The following is a 27,678-nucleotide window of genomic DNA, read 5'->3' as shown; positions in this document are numbered from 1 at the left end:
GATTTTTTTCAACATGGCCCCCCCTAAATGTTTAAAAAGATATCATGACCTTATTTGGACAATAGTTAGATCTCATCATGATGTATTACCATATGAGGCTGCTAAGGATTTCATCATTCCCTATGAGAGTAATGTCCCCTTGAAGCAATTTCTTTCTTTTGCATTTTTCTTAAAAATCATTCCAGATAGAGTCGATTTGAAAATGGCAGCATGTACAAGAACAGATGGGAATGTTTCTCAACATAAACAATTAATTTGTTACTAAGCCTTATAAGGAGTTATTCCCCTTGAATAATTTTGTTCAATTTTAGAAAAATTGTATTTCAAGAACCGGAAGTCATAGAGACTTGGGACCTTCACCAATAATCTTTATTTCATGTGACCTTTAATATGCACCAAGGTCAAAGGTCACAGAGTGCAAAATAAAATTACGCCGCAATTTCAAGCTTACATATTAGGAAAACGATAAGACTTTGCTGCATACATACAGCGTATAAAATGTTCCTCTCGACGAGCTCTACATTTTATATGATAAGCCCAAAAATGTCCGACCGTCTGTTCAAAAGTTACAACGGGATGATTCTTAAAAGTATAGTATTTTGTGTATATCTTTTTAAAGGTAACATATATCAACCTACTATAAACTGCAAAGGTGATCAGTAGTTCAAGACCTTCAATTTGAGGTCAATGTTAGGTCATGATGAAATTTCACCTTGACCTTCACATTATACTATGACCTTGACCTTGTGATATTTGTAAGATCAAGTGGTCCTGAGTTGAATGGTGATAGTCCCATGTCTCTACGACTTCCGGTTCTTAAGTTTGGTATTGCATCATATATTTGATGATTAATTATGACCTTGGTGAACTTTAAAATTGTCCAAATTCTTTTTCTATAATGTTGTCCTTCAACTGTAGATCATTTATCATTTAACAGATTTGAGATATCTATTGTCGTTTTAGAGATAATGCAGTTTGAAATTTTGCGAGTGGAGGCATGTATTTCTGAATCAACAACATCTTACCACTTAAAATGTTTAAGAAATTGAAGAAGTTAACATAGGTATATGTTTGACCAAATACCAAAAACATTCCATGGAAAAAAACACCAAAAAATCAATTTGAAATTTTTATGTTTTGCATTGACTTTGTAAGTTTCATAACTTCTATTTATATCGTTGATATTGCATCATTTTTGGCACTTTGTCAAATGGGGTCATCTGATATATCAAATTGAAGGTCTTAATAAACTCTACTTAAAAATGAAAATTTTAAACCCCCTTTTCATCCCAGGGGGACGGGTGGGGTCATTTAGTGTAAAAATTCAAATTTTTCAGATGGTAAGGTTGTCGCATATCAAATGAAAGTCCATAAAGCGTATATTTCAAATATCAAATTGACGTCCCCAAAAAATGGGTTGGGTGGGGTCATTGAGTGCAAAACATAAATTTTATTTTAAGATAAGGTTGTTGTATATCAAATGAAAGGTCATGATGAGTACATTTGAAATGTCAAATTCATGACCTCCAAAAACGAGTTGGATGGGGTTATTAAATGCAAAAATCAAACTTTTTAGAACATGGCATTGTCGCATATCAAATGAAAGCTCATCTTCTCTATGTTACACATATCATATTTCTGATCTCGAAAATGTAGGAGGATGAGGTCATTAAGTGTAAAAAGCGAAAGTTTCAGAAGGTATGCTTGTCGTATATCAAACGAAAAGTCATACAAAGTACACTACGAAAACATCACTTTTTCAGGAAAGACCTTTCAATTGTTTTACAAACAATTGAGATACTAGTTGTGAATTATAATTATGCAATGTTCAACAACAACAAAAAAACGGAATAAGCCTTTCTGTATATATAAGTATCTTACGTTGGTGTTAATAAGCTTTTTTTTGGATTAAACTATAATATTCTTTATACTTCATCTAGTTGTGTTTATTTCCTAAATTTATACTGCACTCGTTCTATTATTGTTGAGAATAGTTCGAAGTTATAACGTTACGTTTCCAGTATTTACGTTCACATGTTTGTGACGTTTCTTACACCTTGTATGGGCTTCGCCATTGTAAATATTATACGCAAAGTAAACACAACGCAAAGTACATATACGACTTATTTAGTTTATTCCACACATTTATATCTAGAGGCGAATTTAGGGGGCAGGGGGCCTGCCCCCCTTTTGCTGGGAAAAATTTGGTTGATCAAATAGGGAATCACTGAAGCGTGACCGAAGAGGGCCTTCTCGTATCCAAATTTCTAAATCCGATTTTGGCATGGAACGCCATGACTGTCTTCTGATGTTAATTGTTTAATATGTTCTGTGTTTTATGCATTATGTTCAGTAGTATGTATATTATGTTCAGTAGATATCCTATTATGTTCAGTAGTTATTACATATTATGTTCAGTAGTTATTACATTATGTTTAGTAGTTTCATTATTATATGCAGTGGTTTTTTAATTATGTTCGGTACTTCTGACGTTATATTCAGTACATTTTTCATTATGTTCAGTACTTTCGACATTATGTTCAGTAGATTCAATATTATTTGCAGTACATTATGTAATACCTTCAGTAGTCCCGCTTTCTTTATATTCAGTAGATTATTCATTATGTTCAGTAAAAGCATTGGTATTATATTCGGTTCGTTCAACTTTATGTTCAGTGGTTTTATCATTATGATGATGTAGTAAAAGTCGGGAAGTCAATAACGGAAATTGTCGGAAAAAAACGAAGGCGGATATTTTTGACGGACGTTTTATTCATGAACACCTTTACGTGATTGAATTAAAATGGAAGAAATGGAAGCAGTTTTAAATCGGTGTGGTTTACGTTCCCAAGTTGGCATTTTTCACAAGAAAAAATAACTCCTGACTCAATTTGTAAGTTGTCGCTACAAGATTTCGCATATTTAGGTATGAATGACAGGAGAAAAATAATGGAATTAAGAATAGCTTGTGTTCATTTCCGCAGCAATATTTTGACTGAGTAATTAATAACAAGTTTTTTCATTCCCAAAGAAGCACTGGAATCCCTGCTTGAAATCGATTTAACCGTTTTAAAAATATTCCCTGTGGACTACCCCCCCCCCCCCTTTTTGTGCTCTCTATTTTCAACCCTCGAATTAAGCTTTCCAATCTAATTAAAATTAAAACCTTGCTTTCTAACCAATCTGTTCATGCACCGGACCGGCAACTTTCTTTATTTAATACGAAAATCTAAAGTGCCGTTATACACAAGCATGTTGTTTGCTTGGAGTATACGCCCGCAAAGAAAGAAATAGCCCAAGTCCGAAGGCACAAATAAGAAAAAGAAAATTTATGGAAAAGGGTGCCGGGGTAAATCTCTGTTTTCAAAATATACATGAAATATTTGCCACTGCCACTTTTTTGTTCTATGAATTCTAATCCTGAGTTTTCTATCTGTTACATGCCAAGAAATCCGAGCAAAAAATTCTGGTCGACCTCCTACGGCACCCATTAGTATTTAAAGATTTGATTTCATTCAAGAAATTAATTTAGGACCTCCATGTACGTGTCATTTAGATCACAGCTATATACCGAATGGTCAATATTAATCTTCCATGTAATTTGCTCTATGTGATGTTTGCAGAATTTCAACGGAGGTAATTTCTTGGCATGATCAATTGTGTGTTTACCCTCCCCTTTTCTCCTTTGATATAAAGCGTTCCAATGAATAACAAAATAAAAAGAGACAATTACGCAAGAGACCTCTATTTTTTTTACCGGTTAAAGGTGATGGGTGCTTTGCGGCTACTCATTAATTTTTTCTTACCCATGAAAACTTAAAATCTTTTGTATTCCCCTCTTAATTTAAGCCAATTAAGAAAAAATATCCCCTTCTCACACAGTAATCCGAAAAAATTAAAGGCGACAATAAAAATACATGTAAATCTTGTAAATAATCAAAATGTTTCTGTGTATTTGGTTTTGGTTTGTTCTTCAAAATACCACTTAAGGTCAGTGTCTTGCCTGAATAAGAGAATCTTGCTAGTGAAGACGTGCCCTTACTCTAAGATCGATTATGAATAATAAGAATTCATGAACCTCAAGAAATCTGACGTACCCATAATTGACAATCCTGACACGAAATTATCAATTAACATTTATCCGTTTCAGATCCGTTCATCATCCATTTTATCCGTTATACGTCTGGTAGAAGTCCGTTTCACATTCGTTGAACATCAATTTTATCCGTTAAACCACAAGCAAATGCCGCCAAAGGGCAGTGTCTGGACTGAATAAAACTGAGCTGCTTGATTGTGAAGACGTGCCCTTACTCTAAGATCGATTATGAATAATAAGAATTCATGAATCTTATGAAAGGCTAATTGGCATTTCAGACGCGAAATGTTCAATTGGCATTTATCCGTTTAAGATCGTTTCATCATCCGTTTATTCCGTTATACGTCCGGTAGAAGTCCGTTTCACATTCGTTCAACATCCGTTTTATCCGTTAGACGTCCGTTAGAAGTCCGTTGGTGAATTTATCTGCCAGACCTCAAACGGATGTATAACGGACACGTTACGAATACAAAACGGAAGTGAAACGGACGAGTACTGTACAAAACAGACGCCTACCGGACGTTCAACGGACATTTCATCCAATGGACGTCAGTTCAAAGTTTTGAACATGCTAAAAAATTTTCCACCAGACAGAACGGACGTCGACGGATTAAACGTACGCTAAACTGACATGCAACGGATATGGACGGACGTCTAACAGATAAGAACGGACGTCTAGCGGACATGAACGGATTGAAAAAAGTTATCCGTTAGGGATTTGTTCGAGCTATCTTAGTCAAAATATTGCTGCTGAAATGAACACAAGCTATTCTTAATTCTATTATTTTTCTCCTGTCGTTCATACATGTACCTAAATATGCGAAATCTTGTAGCGACAACTTACAATTAAAGTCAGGAGTTATTTTTCCTGGTGAAAAATGCCAACTTGGAAACGTAAACCACACTGATTTAAAACTGCTTCCATTTCTTTCATTTTCATTTAATCATGTAAAGGTGTTCATGAATTAAACGTCCGTCAAAAATATCCGCGTTCGTTTTTTTCCGACAATTTCCGTTATTGACTTCCCGACTTTTACTACATCATCATAATGATACAACCACATTTACTACATCATCACAATGATACAACCACTGAACATAAAGTTGAACGAACCGAATATAATACAGATGCTTTTACTGAACATAATGAATAATCTACTGAATATAAAGAAAGCGGGACTGCTGAAGGTATTACATGATGTACTGCAAATAATATTGAATCTACTGAACATAATGTCGAAAGTACTGAACATAATGAAAAATGTACTGAATATAACGTCAGAAGTACCGAACATAATTAAAATACCACTGCATATAATAATGAAACTACTGAACATATTAACTAAAGCACCGAAGATAATGTAAAAACTACTAAACATAATGTAATAACTACTGAACATAATGTAATAACTACTGAACATAATAGGATATCTACTGAACATAATATACATACTACTGAACATAATGCATAAAGCACCAAACATATTAAACAATCAACATCAGAAGACAGTCATGGCGTTCCATAAAAATGCGTTGACTGTGTATTTCTATTTCATATACAGTCACTGAACCGAAATCACTTTTCCTCGTGAATATATTTAAATAGAAGTTGCCGAAATTATATTTAATCATTCATGAGACCCCTTCAACCTGTTCTTGTTTCCAATGTATATACAACGATGCATGCGTTGAACGACTCAAACTTGTTTCTTTAACAATTTTTTGAAAAACACATAACACTTGTTAATGTATTTTGTTTGCAACCTATAAATCATTATGTACATTATGTTTATTGTTGCTATTTTAGTCCATATGATACTCAAACCAATTCGTTCACCATCGATTCAGGGTTTCAACAGGTACTGTACATTTCATTGTGTTGTATATATTTCTCGCGGACTGCAAGATTTGAGACCTTTTTGAAGGTGATATTCCCCAATACTAAAATCCAATAAATAACATTAACACATTATACAACAATTGAAAATGTTTTTTTAGATTGCAGTGTAAAGACAATAATAGTGCATTGACTTGACATATCAACGATATAAGGATTCGGCCCGAAACGGGCAGAGCCTCGCATTTCCCCGTTTCTAAGACTCATCCACTTTTTCTACAATCAAAGGTTCATTAAGGGATGATGATAATTTTGAAATCAAATTTACAATTTGAATAATTATCAATCAATTAATGTAAGTTGCCGTGTTAAAACTATATTAGGTCTGTATAAGAAAAATATAAACTTTTTTGTATTCAGCACAAAACTGGGGAAGGGCTCGGTAGAGCTTTGCCATTCCCAATTTTGTCAGCCTCCTACAAAAAAAATATATATTTTTCTGACATTGACCTAATATTATATATTTAAAATACCTATTTCTTTTGTATAGAATTTGGATGGATTTGACATTGGTAAGCATACCATATCTGCTTTATTTCTTTTAAAGTGAGACATGAAATCTAAAAAAAGCGAATATTTGACTTTTATTCACCAACCGGCCCCTTGTATCATTAACAAAGCTTTCTTCTCACGTTTTTATTCACATCCCTTTCAATGACGTCTTTTCACTAAGATATTGCGAACAGACTCGCGTTACTTCCCCTTAGAACTTGGAATCAAAGGTTATCTTGTTGGCGTGCACGCGTTAGTTTAGACTTATAAAAGATCATGGAAGTATACTTACATGATAAAACATAGATGATGTTGCAAAACAAGTTAATATAATGATGTTTGCGTGTCAATGTAGTTTATTGATAAATTTACTCCCGTAATCTAATATACTCACGGAATACAATTTATGAATACATTGTTTGTCTTATTGCAGATTGCTCCAATGTTCTCTTATAACTTTACTAAGGTTTTTTACCATTGGACTATATTTAGTAATGAGAGTGAGTGGAACATTCTTTGTCCTACCGGCCTTCAATAAAGTTGTGTTTTCTGCTTGCGGTATTTTTAACGTTTCTAATAACACACACTGAGTACTACTATATGTGTATACATTTTTTGGTAACTATAAGTATTCCGGGATGAAGTTATATTCAGAGAAGCGTTTTAGTCCCCCATATTAATTAAGTGTGGTTTTTATTACATATATAGTGAACTTAGCATTCATAAAGTGAAAAGCATCTATACGAAATAGATAATTGTTGAAGGCCGTATACAGTGACATATGGTCTCTTTGTCAATAATACCACATCTTCTTTTTTATATTTAAGATAAATGTTAACGGACTATATCGTTCTGCGTATCATTTTACAGGTACCAAACCACTCTGGTGTTTTTTACTTAGTTATATCAAGGAGGTAATAAGAGAAGCTTCTTATATATAACCTCCTTGGTTAAATCTTTAATATTTATTAAAAAAATGATGGGTGAATAAAAAATGAAATTTCATTTATCAACAAAAAAACACAATCATATTTATCGGAATAAAGAATATTTGACACGTGATATAGACTTTCAATACTTCCTGATTAGCAATGCGTTGTTTCTTATCTTGGAAAATTAGCTGATATATAAATATAAGTATCTGCAAATGTTTATTGTTTTTTACCACACCCGAACATTTCTTGAGGTGAAAACATGGAGTATCAAGCTGAGATCTACTACGATATGTTGATGAATTCCAGTTCTCTTGAATAAAAATGTTGTTATGTGCATAAAGATCACAACACTCATGTTGATATATAGCCATGTCAGTATAGCCATGTCCGGAATGATTCATTGGTCAAACTAATGTAACAGTGCAGAATTTACTAATATATATGCATGATTATTCATTGTTTTGTACTGAAAATTTCATAGCCATCTATAAAATTAAATCAAGATATGTGCATAAAGTTGTAAGAGGACTTGGAAGGACACAATGCATGGTTTGAAATAAGAAAAAGATTAAATATTTTTGACAAGAATAGGTTGACCTGTATATATATATTGTATGTTGTCTGAATGGGGATTACAGAATAGATAATTATTGCCAAAATAATAAAATAAATAGAAAATCTGAACTAAAATTAAAGACTGGACAATAATAACTCTTTCTATTCAAACAATCCTGTATTAGTGGGTTTTTTATTCTTAATTTGTGAGCCAGTTGGTATGTTCAATGACGTACACCAAACCTTTTCCTTTATTCATATACGTAATATTCGTAATAAAAGAACATGTTTTTCTATGCTTCCGCATGTTGATAAAGATTTCTTGTGTTACTAAATTTACAAATATAATTCTATATAAAGCTACATAAAAATTCAACAATCATTAAAACCTTTAAATAGTTTAAAGTTGCATATGTACAGACACAGAGACATATTTCCTATGTTAATTTTGAAATTTCACTTTGATTTATATCTATTTTTAGAAAATACGGATGTCATTATAGGAAATATCCATGTCTTAATTCTACAGTTTACAAAGCAAAATGTTCATTGTGATAATTGTGCATGTTATCTGAAAATATTGCATGTGTCTATTCTGATCTATTCTGCTATTATTGTTTAAAGGTAAATCACACAAGACTATTTAATGAAGCAAAACTCGTTTTTGAGATGTTAAACAAGACAGTAACACCATCACACACCTGCATTAAATGAGGGGAAACTCATTACTTTTGAACTGGGAAATATATCTCAAAAATGAATACTAAGTTCATATTGGCTGGTAGAATAAGAACTTTATGAAATAGAACTATTGGATCATGTTATGAAATGTTTAGAACTGTACACCTCTTTGACAAAAACATAAGCGCCGTACCATTAGCTATTGATTTTGTGCTACAAAACCCGCTAAAACGTTCGATAATTCAGGTGTTTCGATGTAGTGCAAATTATTGATAAAGACACACTACAAATTTTCATTAAAATGAGAAATGAAATAACAATATATACCTATTTATAAAAACGAACGGAAATAATTTTACAATCTTTTAATCTTGATGGTCGGAAAAACGGCAATCTGATTAAAATTCACCTATATAAACGTGCGTGCACATACATATATATAGAGATTAATACATGGCCTTTTCCATATCAGCCTGGGTATCATCCCGAGACCCCCATATCAGCCCGAGACGGAGTCGAGGTGCTGATATGGGTCGAGGGATGATACCCAGGCTGATATGGAAAAGGCCATGTATTAATCGCTTTATCATATACTTCCGACAATAGTTTTATGTAAGGCAAATAAACTAATGCAATAACGAAAACAGTCAAACATTTTATAAAGAAAATTAAAATTATGAATCAAATATACTATAGTTGTCCAACAACAGCATCATTAACTCCTTATATATTTATGGTAACATTTCCTATAGAGGCATTTTGAAACATTGAAAATTTGGAAGAGTTTTACGATCATTACTACTCCATGTTTGTTGTACTATAAAATGATTCATAATTGTCAATGGCATTTGTTAGCAAGTATTTAAAAACTATCCCCACAAAAGCTCCCGTAAATTTTGACGTCGTCATAAAAAAACATCTGACGTCACAATGGAAGAGTAAACAACCGATACCGGAAACACCGGAAGTAACTTGCACGAGAGGCACTGATATGAGTTTTTTACACGAGAGACATTTGATATGGGTTATCAGCCCGGGTGGGAAGATATGGCTTGTGCACTTCCGCCCATTACACATATGCAAAAGCTATCATATTAATGCTAAGTATATGATAAAAGCTCGTACCATAAGTATACATAATATCGAAATCAGAGAACTATATTTTAGTTAGATTGCGGAAAAATGGGTGTACTCAATGTGCAAACAATACTCTCAATAATCCTCAATGTTTTATGTACCTGTTCTGACGTCAGTTAATTTTATATCGTTAAAATCTTCATGGTTGAACTTGTTCATTTTTTGCTTTTACCGGAAGTAGCTTGGTGGCCTCTAGATAACGAACATAAGGGGCCACTTTTTCAATAGTATTGGGGTGAAGGGAAAAGTGCTGTTGTTGCGTTGCTGTATTGATAATTATATCAGTCCAATCGAAATTAGATGAAAAATTTAATATTTGAAAGCAGCACATGTATACTCCCCAGAGGTTATTTTTTTCGCAATATGTTTTAATACTAAGTCAAAGAAAAAAAGATCTTCTAATTATATAAGAAATATTGAAAAAATCAATGAGTTCTTCAAGCCTGAAGGATATTTTAGTCAACATTTATCTTATTATTCTATGTTTTTGAAGGCACTGACCTAATCAGGTTTGAAATTGAAAAATATGTGGGACGATCATCTTTGTAAACGGAACTCTGGTTAAACTAATTCTTCCAAATTAATTTACCTCTTCCTGAGCCAGGAGTCAGACTTTTTCTGGACAACTTGTATATTTGTTTCTTTTCTAAAAAGATTAAGTTTTGGTCACTATTTGCACTATAGTCGTTTAAGGGGATTTGCCATATACACTAAGAACAGTCGCCACGGAAAGTGAACGTCAAGAAATAAAAATATTAGACATCATGACATGATATCATAACGAAACCACAATACAAATTCCGATATTTCTCTTATGGTAATTTTAGGGATTACACATAATATTACTCTGAAGGCAACAAATAGCATAAAAGCACTGACTGCAATTATATCTGTCTTATGTAAATGATAAAAAAAAAAAAAGGTTACATCAGTATAAAAAAAAAAAATACACTATATTTTTTTACCTGAAAATTTTTACTTGAGCCAAAATTTTGTGTTCCCTGAAAGCGTCCATCTGGCCGGGGCGGTAACGTGTGTTGTCTTACTTCGTAGTCATTGCTGTTCGTTGATATGATATACACAGAAGAAAATGAAATTTAAAGATGAAAACCAGGATTTCGAAGAAAAAAAGGGGGGATACAAATACAATTGTCTGTCCCTAATCATAGTTCTGATTTAGAGTAGACAAACGACACACGTCTAACTTAAAGAACTAAATCAGTATGTGTTCTGTGTATACAATAACACGTGCTTGCGTGTCTATATAGAGTTGTGTTTTTTTCTAAATGTATATCAGTTTTAAGTGGTACAAGCTTACTGCTATATGGAAAATGTAACAGGTCAGTATATAGGTTTACTCCGCACCCATTACAAGGTGAAAAAAGAGTCTAAATAAATTGTAAAAACAAAATAAATGTTCTTTATTTCAATAATATGCCACTTGTCAAACCGATGTCATTATGCGCATTTATTGCTTTTTGAGAACCAAGTTTAGTTTTCGTATGGAATTTTTGTAAACCACTTTAACTTGAAATGCATGTATTTGTGTTTTTTAACAATAAAGTAATAATCTGTAGCTAGGATTTTCTGGTATTTCATACACATTGTTTATAGATATGTATTCATTTAACTTTCCATGTTCATTATGATTGATATAGAGGTACAGCCATTAACTTTTGAGTTGCTCGGCTATAGGGATATCTCCTCCAATAAATTTATAGTCGTTGTTGATGTGTTTATTTTCTATTGTAAATTATGTCCATATGTAGTATGTTAAGATAATGGACTTTTAACAAATTATATGCAATAAATAATCAACAATAAAAGTTAAAATATTTCAATTATTTAAAAGTAGAACAGGGGCCAAATAGGACAAAGAAAAGGAAAAGACGTCTTCACGCGGTATTTATATATATATATATATATATAATTGGTTTGCCAGGATATTAGTATTTGGTAATGTAAGGAAATGAAATTGTCACTTTTCAGTTCATTTTTTTTAAGAAAAAACTTAAATATGAAATATTTAAGAGATTTTAGAATTTGGTATTTTGCACCGGATATATGAAACCCAGTTATACTTTTTTTTACTTTTTCTTAATTTACATCAGCCCAATATTTGCTGATGGTATAAAATATTCACTTTTAAAACGATTACTATGTTTAGATAATTATTTGCGCAATGACTTTCTAGATGTAATAAACGGATAAAATCTTGGAGAAGAGGAAAGGAAGCGAGCGAGTTTGAATGATAATTATTTGAGTATTTATGTATATGACTTGTTACGTTTTGAACTTCTTATTCAGTTTTGTATATCATATTGTATTTAGTTTTATTTAATGAATGGCTTTTATTCATTTTGATTTTATTGAACCATAAAACTAATTTTTGACTCTTCACATTTAATAATCCGCTTCGCGGATTATGTAAAATGTGAAGAGTCAAAAATTAGTTTTATGGTTCAATAAAATCAAAATGAATTATTGCCATTCATTATAAACAATTTTCTATCAAAAATAAGGCTCAAAGAACTTTTTATATTATTTATATTAACAATAACAACGTACACACATGTTGGCGTATGAATACACAACGTCAGAGTGGGCGTGTCGCCATCAAAATTGACAACATTGAAAATAAAACTAATAATTTTAACCAATCAGAAGACAGTAAAAACACCAAATTTATTTATAATTAATTATTACAATACATTTCTCGGTCTTTTTGTATTCTTGTCGTTGGTTCTTCGTCTGAGTATGCTAGATTTCCATCAGTCATATAAATCTTATATATCTATATACCTATACTGGTTCTCTCCGTATACGCTGCCACTGGTTGCGTTTGAATAACAGAGTTGAAGGCAAAACTAAAACATCAAATGTTTAAACCTGTCCTAAGTAAGGAATCTGATGTACAGTAGCTGTCTGTGTATGTAGAGTTCATACGTGTTTCTCGTTTCTCGTTTATATATAGACTATAGATCGTTGGTTTTACCGTTTGAAAGGTTTTACACTAAATTCGGAGCTCTTTATAGCTTGCTGTTTGGTGTTAGCCAAGGCTCCGTGTTGAAGGCCGTACCTTGGCCTATCATGGTTTACTTTTGTTAATTGTTTCTTGGATAGAGAGTTGTCTCATTGGCACTCATATATACCTCATCTTCCTATATCTATTAAACATTGTTTTCAACTCTTTCTTAATAAACAGGAACTGTATGCGTTTGAAACAACCGAGAAGACGGCAAAACTAAAACATTCAATCATTGAACATTGTTTTGGCCTTTTCTTGATACACAAGAGGTCATTCAAAACTAACATTAGCCACGCACAGTGTTTTGCTAGTCTTGAAACGTTTTAAAACTCAAATTATCTTTTGAAACAGAAGCAATGATGGCAATATTGGTTATATACAAAAAAGCTATACTGGCAGACAAGCAATCACAAACTATAGGTATAAGAAGAAGAGAACGCAATGCATGGCCATTTTCGCTTCTTTTTTTTGGGGGGGGGGGAGGAGGGGGGTCGACGACGGAAGATGAAAAAAGTTAAAAGTACTCAAAATATTAAACTTCACAGAAAACTTAAGATTGGGCAGCACCAACGCTGCCAAAAACTAAGTTGTTTGTATGAATTACAGATATTGCCCGAGGACGACACCTCTTTTATTATTTTTATATTTCTCAAATCGTGGAAAGTTTAATTTTAAATCAACGCATATAGAGTATTACAAGAAAATAAGCATAGCATACCGTATAATACCGTAGATATTGAAGGTGTGAAGAGCTAAACATCATATTATTACATATATAGACAGCCCACTTTTGAAATAATACACTGTAAGATAACACCATTTTACAGAACATCGGTATTAAATTAAATTCACGCAGAGTCATGACAAAAATAGTTCTCCATTAAGTAGGACACGAAAAAACATATTAGAAAATAGAAATATCCAAATATAGCATTTAAAAAACCATATATATGGTATGATTTCCGTGATCACAGCACGTGATTCGGTCTGGAATAACTGTCATAAAGTTCCCGGTGAGGACAACACATGAAAGGGACTAATTAAATGATGCAAGACTGAATCACGGACGGAGAAGAAACGCCTTGTAAGGTTATCGCAAAATCAACAAAGAACAAGATTTGCGAAATGAGAACCTACATTAAAACCGGAAACAGAACCATGCAGGTGCTCCGGAATGATAATCATATCCTATGCATATTCAAAATCGAGTAAATAAAGTACGCGAACAAAGTAATCAGTATATTTCTCTTTCGCGATAATGTGTTCTGATGCCATTTTATACCCTGAATTAACATTTCGTCGTTTTCATCAAAAAGCGCGTCAAATCAAAGCCACCAAGTCAATTTTCTAAATTGCTAACAAATACGATCTTCTTTAATGTATCAATGTTTGATCGTTTGTAATAATTAACTAATATTTTATGATATACACTGGCAAATATTAAGAATTCTTACATAAGTACTTCCATCTTTTTCTTTGGTCTGAAATAACCTGTTACAAATAAAACAATTTGTTAAAGCTGAGATTTTAAAAATTATTCTACATTATCAGTTATAAATACGAAAACAAATGATTTATAGTGCATAATGTAGAAATAATTAAGTATAAAGGCAACGAGATTTAACCGGTATCAAAATCAAGTACGTCTATTTTTTGTAAGTTTCTTGTCAGATTGAAATGCAGTGAAATTAACAGGCAATTGTTTTGTTGTCTGCTCTTTGGTCGGTTTGTTGTCTCTTTGACATGTTCCCACCTTTCCATTCTCAATTTTATTGATTAGAAATAGTTAATTCTTTTTACATTTAAGTGAAAAGGCTGGAAAAAAAACAATGCCTGTTACTTTTCCTATGAATATTTCTTATTCCTGGTCTTCTTTCTTCCTTTTGAAATGCCATCGTTGAAAGTCCACAGGGATAATTTCAGATTCGGCTTTGAAATTCAATACTCTCAGTTTAAACTTGAAATTCAAAATTTAAATTAGATTAAATATCTAAAGTACTTATGCTGAGGTAAATATTAATTTACGAAAATCTCAAAATCAGGAAAACGTATCTTTTTACAAATTAAGTCTCTTAAATAACGTATGCAGGTTAAACTAAACTGTCAAGTACTATAGTCTTATTTTTCGAACTTGAGAGATCAAATTTCAACGTTCATTAGCTAAAGGTAGCAATGCCAGAAGAAAAAAATCAGTTTTAAAATTTAAAAGTTTAAGAAAGGACAACTACTCAGTATAGCATGCAATACTATCATCTATTTGTTATTTTAGATACGTTCATTTTTACCTTTTTTTTCTGTAATAGTTCGATATAACGATATATTATTAGAATGCAAACAGTAGTATATACCTGGACGACCAATTGACTTACCAAATTTTGTCTTTCTTTTGTGGTGGTGGTTTGGGGGGGGGGGGGGGATTCTCAAAATGAATATCCTTGCCTGGTAAAAACAGAAAATAATAATCTTATGAGGCAGAAAAAACTTCATTCACACGCAGAAAAATAAATAATGTAGACACCCCCCCCCCCCTTTTCTCCCCTTTTCCGAATATCGAATGATCGTTCCCTTAGGAAGCTATTCAAAAAAATAATTCCGATTTTATATTTGAAAAAAGAATCATTATGAAATACCTATATACATTAGGTTCAAATGATAAATATTGAATTTTAACGAAGTTTCCGATTAAAATCTTAATTTGCATTCCGACACATGTTTGAAAAAAGTTGATACTGGGTCAAATATCGTCATTCCATTGGGAAAATAACAAAACATTTCGTGAATTTTATGCACTTGGTGCTAGTAGTAAATTTAAAATTTTATATAATTTGAAAATTAAGGAGATGTGATATGATTGCATATTTATTATTTACTGATATTCATTATAAAATCACATTGTCTATGCTCTTTGCAGGGAAAACCCTATACTTTATAAAAGAGAACTTTATGAAAGAGAATGAAGATATTAGTTTTGTTGATTTATTTGAATAATTTATCTTTATTATATATATCAAAACCAGCTTTCTATAGAGCATGTAATACGTGCTCTTTAGACTTTCACTGCTGTAAAATATTAACTGTCTTTAATTTAGATAAACTATATCTGGAAAAAACATAATCAGTTAAAAAACTCTTTCTTAATTAAAAGACGCAATCATTATGAAATTAATACCAACACGAGAAAATGCAAATAGCAATTAACGTCAAAACGTCAGAGCTGACATGCGCCTCAAATCCATACTCTCATCAACCATAGAACATCATCGGTCGCGATAACATAGGGTTACATTTCATCGTTCGTATATATGACTCAGAAACAAACATCTATCTCACAAAACAACGTTAATTTTCAGGGTATAATTATTATCCACGTGTATTTCTCTGAAATGAAAACACAGACTTATCAATTATAATTCTAAGAGATATATGGATTAATGATTATTTTTGTGTGATGTTTTTGTTAATCTGTTTGGGATGATACTAATTCATAGAAGGATTAATATTAGTTGACTCCAGTTTAATTAATTGTTAAAGAATTGTTTCGACTAGAAATGATATGATCGTATATCGTGTAGATTCAGCAATTAGGGAATTGTGCGTATAACAGTAATACTTTACAGTTTATAACCATGTTCATTTCCACTGAACATTATTCAGGTGTGATAGGTAAATTTACGTAACCTGCAACGCCACATTAATTTAATTAATTATTGAACTAAAAACTATGTCTGACGTTTATTCTTCATTTCAGTGTTCAAGGATCGATACAGTGTCATGGTATTCTAACTTTAAAGGAATGTCTTAAAAACAAAAAGCTGCAACATGTGGAAATTATTTTATTTGTTTGTGTTTGTGTTTATTTGTGGAATAGTACACGGTAACGTTTATCATACAACTGTCCAAATAGCTCGATGTCGTGTGCAATGCTTAAAACAGGTAAATACAGTTTATTTTTGTATTCTCTATTTGCTGCATCTGTTTAACGCAATTACTTTTTCGCACCTCAGAATAATTTATTTGATTGTGTTTGAGTGTTACCAACACCTGTTTGTATATGAATACCGTTTAATGAAAAAATATCTCAAAGCATTGCATGGCTTGTAGAACAAGTATTAAGAAAATAAGATTTTGGCGTATGGAAAATGTTCCTAAGTTCACATGTATTACGTAAAATTGTTTTAAAAGACTGAGGTAATACAATGCAATATGGTGGTTATTTTTCAATTTCATTTTAAGAATAAAAAGAGCATAGAACAAGTATTAAGAAAATAAGATTGTCCGTATGAAAAATGTTTCTAAGTTCACACTTATTACGTTAAATTTAGGTAATACAATGCACTATGGTGTTTTCATCATTTACATTTAAAGAAAAGAAAAAAACACAGGCTAGTATACAACATGGTAAACGCATTTTTGGAGAAGCCAATGAAATAAAAAGAGAACAAAAATATAATTTATTTGACAGAAATGTTGTGCAGCGAAATTTCACACTAAATCTTAGCCAAACTAAAGCGTTAATTTTGTGTAAATATATATAGTTTACATCATTGAAAATAGGCATAACAGTTGGATACTAGACGCATGAAATGAGTTTTTTACATCGAAAACATATTTTCTTTACGAATAAACCAGTTTTGAGACTGTTTTGTAATTTAAATAGGAATCTGTTCCAAATGAAAGACTTAATAAACCGAAACTAATATTACAGCTAATATTGATATGTGAAAAAAGTATAAAAATATTTGAAAAACATATCTGTACAAAATAAATAGTTCTCTTGGATTTATAAAGTACCTTTCAATGCTCTTCAACTTCATACTTTATTTGGCCTTTTTAACTTTTTTGGATTCGAGCGTCACTGATGAGTCTTTTGTAGACGAAACGCGTGTCTGGCGTATATACAAAATTTAGTCCTGGTATCTATGATGAGTTTATTCAGAGACAGAACAATCGAATCTTGCTCTTGGATCTTACACTTGTTTTTGGTTTTCATTTGAGTTAGCACAATGAATTTTAAAAACTTTGTATGGCATTGATAATATAAATTGTTCTTAAATTCATTTTTATTTTGTTAATTTTCGTGGATTTCGTTGATACAGGATAACCCCGAATTTCAATGTAAAATCAATTACAAATTTTCTATTTGCATGTATATGCAGCATTCTTATAAAATTAAGTACCATAAAAACTTCCATTTTTCCCTCAATGAACGAAATTCTGTACCTAAAATTAAATTAATCCGCAGTAAAAAAGAGTTTCTGTATAGAATTTTGCCATTGAAAGCTATGTCTTGTACGACCTCTTGCAATATGTTTTAGATAATCTTCTGCACATAACATTTTATTTTTTAGACAATAAAACATAGAGATATCAGTACGAAAATCAACGATGGAAATTGCTTTAAAAAATTCAGTTGTGACGGGGTATGTATTATTATTTTCGTTTTGAGGTTTATATCGAGAAACAGTCATTTTTTGTTACCAGATACATATCATAAAAATCGGTTGATGTCTTGATGTGGCTACTACAAGTTGCTACCGGCTTTAGTTATGAATTTAGTGCACAATATTTACTGAAATTGCAATTCTTAAAAAAATCCTCCAAAATATTTCTAAAAATGACATTAAAGCTAAATATTTCTTGGTGTCAATATTCATATGCCCAAAATAAATAAATTGGAGCATTCGGAAGCAAATATGAAAACCTAAAGAAGAATTTATCTAGATTTTTGGATCAACCCTGAATGAGGAATATAAACAGATGCAGTACTTGTCCATAAACCGGGCCATATCAGTTTTACTAGATTAGACATGCAAATACTAGTAGTATATTATGATATGACATAGTTCATTATCCAGACAAGATTATTGCTTTATATTTATTTGGCCTCATGTTGCCCCTGATTATCATGGCATTGAGAAGTAACAGTTCCAACAATAACTTTATATTGATAAGGCTATTAATTAAGCCTGCCACAAACATGCTGCGAGATGTAAACAAACAGTAGGGTATTTCCTAGTTGGATACTACTGACCCGTCTTCATTAAGTTTGCCATGCGATAATTGTAGTAACAGCAAATCATAACAATATACCACTTAAAGCGTAAACTAAATGTTCACACATATGGCACGGTTCATAATGTTGCTCTGCACAGGTCAGCGTATTCGTCGTTTGTATTAATCCAACTCGCAGTAACTTTTGGGAGAAGAAAAAACGACAACAAACTGTTCTTCATTTACAAAAGCTTACAATTTGTTAGCATAACAATGATGATTATGTTCAAATTGCGCGGGGGTAGAATTGTTACCTCTCGTCATAATATTTGTGTTCTAGAATTGTGGATTTTAAACAGGGCATAAAGAACCTTTAATTAAAAAAAAATGCTATTAGTATTGATGTCGTTTTAACCCAGAATATACCAGGTTATACCACTTTTACAAGAAATAAAACATCAAAACCATACAAGATATAGTGTTTATATAAAAACTTAAAATTTAACATATATCAAATAGTTCCGAAGCAATCCGGGTTACAAGTTGCTTAATTATTTTAGAAAGACTTCTCTTTAATTCTTAATTCTTATTGAGATAACCATGAAAAAAGAGTTCGAAAGGAAGTTTTGCTCTGTATTTGACCTTATTTTTTCAGTGTTGGCAGATGTGTTCCTACCTGTATGCCAGTTATCAGTTAACATCAACTGTATGTAGTAATCCCGACGTTTGTGTAAGTATTTTATCTTTCTAGCGTATGAATATAAGTGGAACTAGTGTTATGTGTTTCTTCTTTGGACCAATTCAGTAATTTAGCTTGTGTCTTCCTAAACTGTGTGTTTTAGTCTCGTCGTCTTAAATACCGTATGCGCTAATGAAAAGGACATGTCCACCAGTATTAGAATCATATTCAAAACAGTGTGGCTGTGGCCATTGATTGACGACCTAAATTATCCCATTGACTGGGAAAGATTATAGGTGAACGTATGTCTGTAACGACCACTGCTCACTACTTACTTATTATAGAATTTAAACCGTGGGGTCATCAAAGGTTCTTAACGCCTTTAACAATAAAATAATTCGAAAAATTAATCAGGAATAACCTTTTGATATAAATCAAAACATCGTGTTATTCCTGATTAGTTTTTCGAATAACTTTATTTAGGTGTTGAGAACCTTTGGTGACCCCACAGTTTAAGTGTCATTAAAAAGTACATAGTGAACAGTGGTCGTTACAGACAAACATTCACACAACCTGTCCCAGTCAATGGGATAATTTAGGTCGTCAATCAATTGCCACAGCCACACTGTTTTGAATATGATTCTATTTCTGCATTCTTCTTTTTTTTTTAAATCTTTGATCCTAGTCCAAATTATAATTGTTGTTAGTTGACATTGGCTGCAGTGTGTTGTTCACTGTCCACTATTCTTGGCGATTTCTGTCATATTTCTAACGTAGCATTGATTTGTCCTTATCGACATTCATTCGAATCAGAAACATCGATATGACGTATGTACTAGATGTACAACTTAGGGTGGTAACCCAGAGGGATGTATTTTATTTACATCCCGATATTATTGTCAATACAGAATGAAAGTTTTGCAATAATTAGGAAAGTGGTCTTTCAGCGATTTGACCATTTTTTATTGAAAAGCCTGAAAATCATAATGAATTATTACTGTTTAATGTCGTTTTTTTAAATATTGAAATAATGCGTCATATAATACGGAATGCTGAGATTCTAATTTGTAGTTAACCATTAGTTTTTGCCATGCTCATACAAATTAGAGATGATAGTGGACAGAAAAGTTTTAACTGTATCAATAAAGTTTTAACGATATCAATGAAGTTTTAACTGTATCAATGAAGTTTTAACTGTATCAATGAAGTTTTAACTGTATCAATACAGTTTAACTATATCAATGAAGTTTTAACTGTATCAATGAAGTTTTAACTGTATCAATGAAGTTTTAACTGTATCAATACAGTTTAACTATATCAATGAAGTTTTAACTGTATCAATGAAGTTTTAACTGTATCAATGAAGTTTTAACTGTATCAATACAGTTTAACTATATCAATGAAGTTTTAACTGTATCAATGAAGTTTTAACTGTATCAATGAAGTTTTAACTGTATCAATACAGTTTAACTGTATCAATGAAGTTTTAACTGTATCAATGAAGTTTTAACTGTATCAATAAAGTTTAACCGTATCAATGAAGTTTTAACTGTATCAATAAAGTTTTAACGATATCAATGAAGTTTTAACTGTATCAATGAAGTTTTAACTGTATCAATAAAGTTTTAACTGTATCAATGAAGTTTTAATTGTATCAATGAAGTTTTAACTGTATCAATAAAGTTTTAACTGTATCAATGATGTTTTAACTGTATCAATACACAGTTTTAACTGTATCAATGAAGTTTTAACTGTATCAAGTTCATTGGGGAAAAACCAAAATCATAGACTCTTAAAACGTATTAGTTGAGTAAGCTTGAACACTAAATGTTCTTTGCTCTTAAAGAGGTAAATGCAAACTTGAATATATATAGGAGAACCAAACGTGATATGTCTGAATATAGCTTATATAAGTAGTATTTTTGTTGTCAATGTGTACAACAACTTCAGCATTTTTTAAAAAGGTATCTCAACTCAGATATATGTATGTATTTGTAAGCAAGAGTTTGGAAGGTTACTGACAACAATAAAGAAGTAGAGCGCTTGATCAAATATATAATTCAAGGAAAAACAATGTGTTCTTCTTGTCCACTTCTAAAACATGTTTTGCTCGATACTTTCTTTCATCTGACAAGATGTTGATGTATGGTCTGTACAAATAGCCAAGGAAACAAATGTGCGTGGTCAGTCTTGTTGAAATCAAAGGCACCCACAGAGTCGTAATTCATAACCTAATCTGACCTGACTTAAATGCAGCTTAGAAAAGATTACGTCTCACTGATATAAGCAAAAGAGTTCAAAATGTAAGGTTAAGATTTTGAAGAGTTCACTTATTTCGGGATACAAGATAAAGATGGCACACATGCCACCGCATTTTCAAAAGTTAAAACAAAAGAACTAAAATGCAGCTTAGAAAATATTAGTCTCACTGATATAAGCAAACAAATTCAAAATGTAAGGTTAAGATTTTGAAGAGTTCACTAATTTTGGGAGACAAGACAAAGATGGCAGACATGCCACCGCATTTTCAAAAGTTAATAAAAAAGAATCATCTAATTCTGCCATAACTTCAACCGTAAACACACATAGTATACCATATGCAATTTTAAAATAACAGATGTGATTTTGTATTTGATTAAATTGTTCCAATTTATTTAATCACATTTTGTGGTATGACACTACCATGTAATCTTGCAATAGTCGACAAAAGCACACTGTTTTGGGCCAATACATATTGATTTACATCCAACAAGGTATTCCTGACTCAATAATTAAAAGCCTTTTCAATCTGTTGACAAAGCGAACAATCAGTCGGATGCTATATGAATGATGGAGCTGTTCTGCAATGTTCGTTAATGTTTTCAAACTCAATATTATCTTATTAGACAACTAGGTGGGTAGTCTTTGACAGATTTATTCGAGCACACCTTCAATTAATGAACATCTGATAAATAATAGCATCAAAACACCTTTTTTTATTTATTTGATTTTATCTTATTGAAATAAAGAATTCATTACATAGTTGGCTGTACTGCTATTTGTAGTCACTCCTATACATATGTTTTCCAAAAAAAATCCTATAAAAAAAGGAAGAATCTTTTACCTATAATAACACAAACTGAATATGATTTCCAAATGATATAAAGTATTTGTATTAAAATCTTTAACATGACTTTCTGATCGATTTTTTTTATTTTTTCTTTTAACTTCGACCAGTATAGAATCAATTGCCAGAAGGGACCTTAAAGGGTTACGATTCTGTATATATATAATATATATCCCAATGAAATTTGATCAATGAGTGGTACTTAAATAAAAATAGATAACGAAGTTCTGTCTTTTAAAACTATATTAAAAAACAATAGTTTAATTCATTTTTTCTTTTCTTTATACAGCACAAAGGTTGTAAAGTTGCTTGTAGATTTCGAGAAAACGAACCAACGGGTAAGTCCTAATTAAACTCTTAATTTTTAGAAAGATACCCCCCTTTTTTTATCTTTCCTTTCTTTATTATAATGATTTACACCATTTATGATTTTATCTCTCTTATGTAGTTCCTAAACCTATCAGGTTCCTATTTTAAATATCAAATTATCAAATATTATAATTCTTTCGGTAAACTTGACTGCTGGTTTGAAATTTAAGGGGAAAGATGCCCATGTACAGCGCTCAAAACATTCTAGTCAACATTTTCATTCTTTTAGGAAACGTGACTGCTGGCTGGAAATTTAAAGGAAAGGATGCCCATGTACAACGCTTAAAACATTCTCATCAAGTTGAAATTACATGGTCTCGCCCAGAATTGGAACTTCCAATTACGAAGAACGATTTGATTGTGTATGTCATAATGTTCAGAGACAAGACGGTCAAGATCAAAGATTGGGAGGAAGTCCAACAAGTAAGAGTACAAATGCATGCCATTCTTTAATACCTTGTTTGTAAAAGTGTATACATGCTTTTATGTCAAGTACGTAACTATGCGTTTATGCTTAAGTTCGTGCAATAAAAAAAAACATTCCCTTTTCAGTAGTTGTTTTTCACAATTAGGATTGCCACCATATATCTGCGGTTTCTTGATCTTTTTTGTTGTTATATGATTTGAGTTTTGCTTTTGTTTTACATTTTTCAGCTAGATTTTTTCTCAGTATTGATTCTAAGAACAAAATTAAAAAATAATACGCATTGCTTCAAGGACCAACATTATTTTTCACTTTTTAATATTATTTAAACATGATAATACCATAAAATTACTAATTTTTCTGATAAGTTGTTAGTTCGATCTTTTCAATTGTACTCGCCTATTATTTTGCATGAAAACAGTTGTATATGTATTTTTACTTGCCAACAGCTGAATTTTGTATTTTGAAACACTATACAAAATGTTCACGATATTAATCAGCATATTCCATGTTTTAGACTCTTGAAGAAATACAAGCCTTGTCTTATCTTAGATGTGTATTTAAGATTACCGCCATGTAATGGGTTTAAAGATTCAGTACAGGAATTAAGTATATCGAGCATGACTACTATCTTAAAATGACTAGTGCCAAAATACCAGCATATCAACAAACAAAATTTCCGACATTAAAATTCATTGTTTTATTTTGAATGTTTTCTCGTGGGGGAGGGATCAACTCACATTGTATAGGGAACAAGGATGATCAAAGAACAAATTTGACAAAGCATTTTGTAATATAAATCAGTTAAATGTTTTAAAATGATTAAATATTTAGAAGTTTCATGTTTCAAGGTTGATTCATTCAAAGTAATACTAAATGAAATATTCATATAATAGAACCGCCAACCTATTTTTTTTGTTCAATCAATTCATTGTTACAGAGTGTTTGTACTTCTATTTGTCAAATAAATTTTTAATAGAAAAAATAATATTTAACAATTCATCTCATTGCATCTTTGTATTCATTATCAACCCCAGAAATCGTGATTATTTCAATAAAATATTCATGAAATCTCTTTTTACATATCATGTCAAATTGTGCATCCCCTTTCGAGTTTGTTTGGGGTTTTCCGCTCTATGCTCTATGTATTTTTTTTCAATTTTTACGTGTTAAAATTTCATTTGTCATATAAAATGTCCTTTGCGACTGATGTCTCGTGATGCTGGGAAAATAAATAATGTCGAATAATTTCTGCTTCAGCTTACTACGGTTTGACATATCTACACGTAATATAGTAAAGTATATTAGTGGTGGAATTATAATGATTTTCTCAGCGTTTTCAGTACGAAAATTACATATACAATGAGTATACACGAGTAAATTAGCGTTAAATATAAGTTTTAAGTTAAAATCCAAACGGCAAAACAGCTTGAAAATGTCAATGTGTTCTTATAGGTCGTATTTTTATTTTCTCAAGTTGATTCATCTATTGCACATCATTTGTTCCTACAAAAACTTGTTAATAATTAACCACCCGTTACTGAACGCACCCGGAATCTATTTTCAAAAGTTGATTACCTAAAATCGTTAGGACTTAAATACAATAATGGAAGCAGAAGTTTACTGTGATGTTAGTATTGAACAAGGAAATGAGTTCCCTTGAGATCTATCCATGTTATCCAGTCAAATGTAACGAGAATGATGATTTTGTATTAATTAGAAACAAAAAAAACTTAGTAAATTCTGCTTCCTACGCAGCGATATAGTTCTGTCTGATTTTCTATTATGATGTATGCAAGTGTGATATTTAGGGTAATAATTCCATGGTAGATGTTTTTATTTACATACTATAAATCTGCCAGAGCAATAATCCAACGTTAATCCTTGGCATTCTCCCACAGTGGTATATTATTAGATTTTACCAGATGCCCAAACCACTTGCTTTGTTTAATAACATTGTAAGGGGATAAGTATCTGGATTCACATTGATGAGCTTAGATACATCGATAGGGAAATTATACGCTAAAGTAGCATTGCAGATATACGTACACGATATGGAAAATGTGTAATGTCTAGTAATAAAAATTCCATTTATGTTTACTTTTCATTATGTCCTAACCATTTATTCTTGGCAGAAACATTAGAAAATTGTTTTCCCTAATACACATGCAGCAACAATCAATTACTGCTTCATATAACGATGCAACTTCTTAAATCAAAGTGCCTATAAAAATGAAGCATACATGAAAAGAAAAATGCTAAGCTTGCAACAAATAGGTCATAACAGGTTCACTAATATTAATAGTTATATAAATTTTAAGATATTGATTATCAGTTTTCAAAATGTAGAAATTGAAAATGAAATATTTATAATGCCTCATTTTTGCCGTATGTTTTAATATCCGTTTCTTGTCATTATATCTCTGTAGGGCTTTCTTTTTTTTGGGGGGAGGGGGGGGGGGGGTAGGCACGTGAATCTGGTTCTTTCTTGGAGATCAAAATATATACATTATGCCTCCAAGATGTCTTTTTGTTCGTTTCGTCTATTGTTTGCTGTCATTTCGGCGGTTACTGAACCCTCTACCTCTTTTACTTGTATCCGTTTTATACTCGCTAAACCTATCGATTCAAATTTCCTCGTTTGCAACCGTGCAAATTACCATGGACGTAGTACTTTTGTTGTAGTTTTTCTCAAACGATTTGATAGGAAGCTGTTTCTATCATTTTGAGTTTCTTGTGCCAAGATTGTAAAAAATGACGAGTTTGATTATCATGTAATCATCGAAGCATGGTAGTATCACAGGAGCTTTGTGATTTATACATCATTAATTCTACAGATTATCGATGTTCAACCAATTTGTATTTGAAACCAAGCGTGCTATATCTCTATAACCGACACAGCTAGATACCAATGGACCATTTGTCGATAAAACGAAAGTAAAAATAATGAAAGACATGTTCGGAACATTAAAGAAAGTCATTTTTACCTTTGTTAATTATTTTTACTATAATGTACGAAGTTACTTTTTTGTTTGTCTTAGACTCTTAGTACGTTGCAATTCGTCATAGTGATAGACGTTTGTTAGTCAGTAATGTTAATCACCGATTCTTTATGACATGAGGTTTCTTTGAAGCAAGGACGTATGTTAGTTATACGTCCTTGTTTGAAGTGACATTGTTCTTCAACGATAAAAACAAAAAAGTCTACTAACATAATGAGATTCAATGATATTTTTGTTGTTGTTCGTTTGCGTTTGTTCTGCTGATCGACCTAAAAACCGAAAATCTCACTCAGTAAGTAAGAATGCTTTGTCCATAAAACAAACAGACAAATTACTTGATCCTCAAATTTAGATTTACGCTGTGATGTTTCAGTTAAATAGATTAACGGAGTCAAATATGTTATCCAATCAGTTTTGTGTGAATCTACGATGACAGCATTATCATTAAGTTTGGAATGAAGGGCATGTTAATAAGAAATAACTTTGATAGGTTTGACCTATTCCATTATTTTGATAGATGTACATTTAGACCGCAACGTTCCACAGATAAAAAAAAAAGCAATCTTATCTTATAACGTTTCCTTGGTTTCCATAGATAGAACATGTTATTTTCTGTAGTTATGCACCCTATGTGAAGTAGTTATGCACCCTATGTGAAGTAACTCATTTACATTCCAGACGATAAGAAATAGTTCCTTAGAAATTATTTTCCTGAAAAAAAGTGAAAAATTGAAACCAAACTAGACCTACGCATTCCCAAAGGTGACCACTTTATATTAACAATACTAAATTTTGATTTTAAGTTCAAACAAGCTTATTTATTACGGTAATTCAGTACCATTGTCTTTTCGAGCGAGTTTTGTTACTTATATTTCTATCAGATAATTATCGAAAATGAAATCGTCTAGACGAATAAACATGTCCCTTAGATAATCTCCCCCCTTTTTATTCCCTTTTCTCTAAGTTAAATTAAAGAAGACATGCAGCATCATGTAAGCCAGATGATCAATTTTGACCTGTTATTTGCATTGTTCCATAAACCGTTCGAGTTTAAACGTAAAAGCAGCGCCCCTTTTTTTTGCAATGTAAATGCATAAAACACATCATAGACAAAGACAATACACAAAATTAATTTGTAAAAATAGGCAACAGGCGAGTAAATTGTGCAAATTTAAGCAATATACAATATCAATAATTATATGGAACAGCGGTATACTACTGTTGCCTTTATTTAAAAGGTGGTGTTAGAACTTCTTTCCAGAGATGAAATTTATAAAGTGCTTCAT

At 31.6% G+C, this 27,678-nt stretch overlaps 1 protein-coding gene across 2 annotated transcripts in view; it reads left to right on the top strand.

Moving 5' to 3' along the window:
- The window catches only part of LOC139516552 (uncharacterized), a 72,357-nt gene that overhangs the window by 20,217 nt on the left and 24,462 nt on the right, over window positions 1-27,678 (top strand). Inside the window, exons 2-6 of one of the 2 annotated variants that reach the window (XM_071306726.1) lie at window positions 16,570-16,754; window positions 18,170-18,241; window positions 19,468-19,542; window positions 22,887-22,935; window positions 23,196-23,389. In XM_071306726.1, coding sequence (XP_071162827.1) covers window positions 16,641-16,754; window positions 18,170-18,241; window positions 19,468-19,542; window positions 22,887-22,935; window positions 23,196-23,389 — 504 coding nt within the window. In that variant the 5' untranslated portion in view covers window positions 16,570-16,640. Of the gene's footprint in view, window positions 1-16,057; window positions 16,755-18,169; window positions 18,242-19,467; window positions 19,543-22,886; window positions 22,936-23,195; window positions 23,390-27,678 lie in introns of those variants that run through there. The other variant, XM_071306725.1, reaches the window with a different exon arrangement.

The sequence above is a fragment of the Mytilus edulis genome, chromosome 3, assembly GCF_963676685.1.
Source record: "Mytilus edulis chromosome 3, xbMytEdul2.2, whole genome shotgun sequence".
Classification (NCBI taxonomy): Eukaryota; Metazoa; Mollusca; class Bivalvia; order Mytilida; family Mytilidae; genus Mytilus; species Mytilus edulis.
This window is presented reverse-complemented; position numbering and strand designations above follow the sequence as displayed.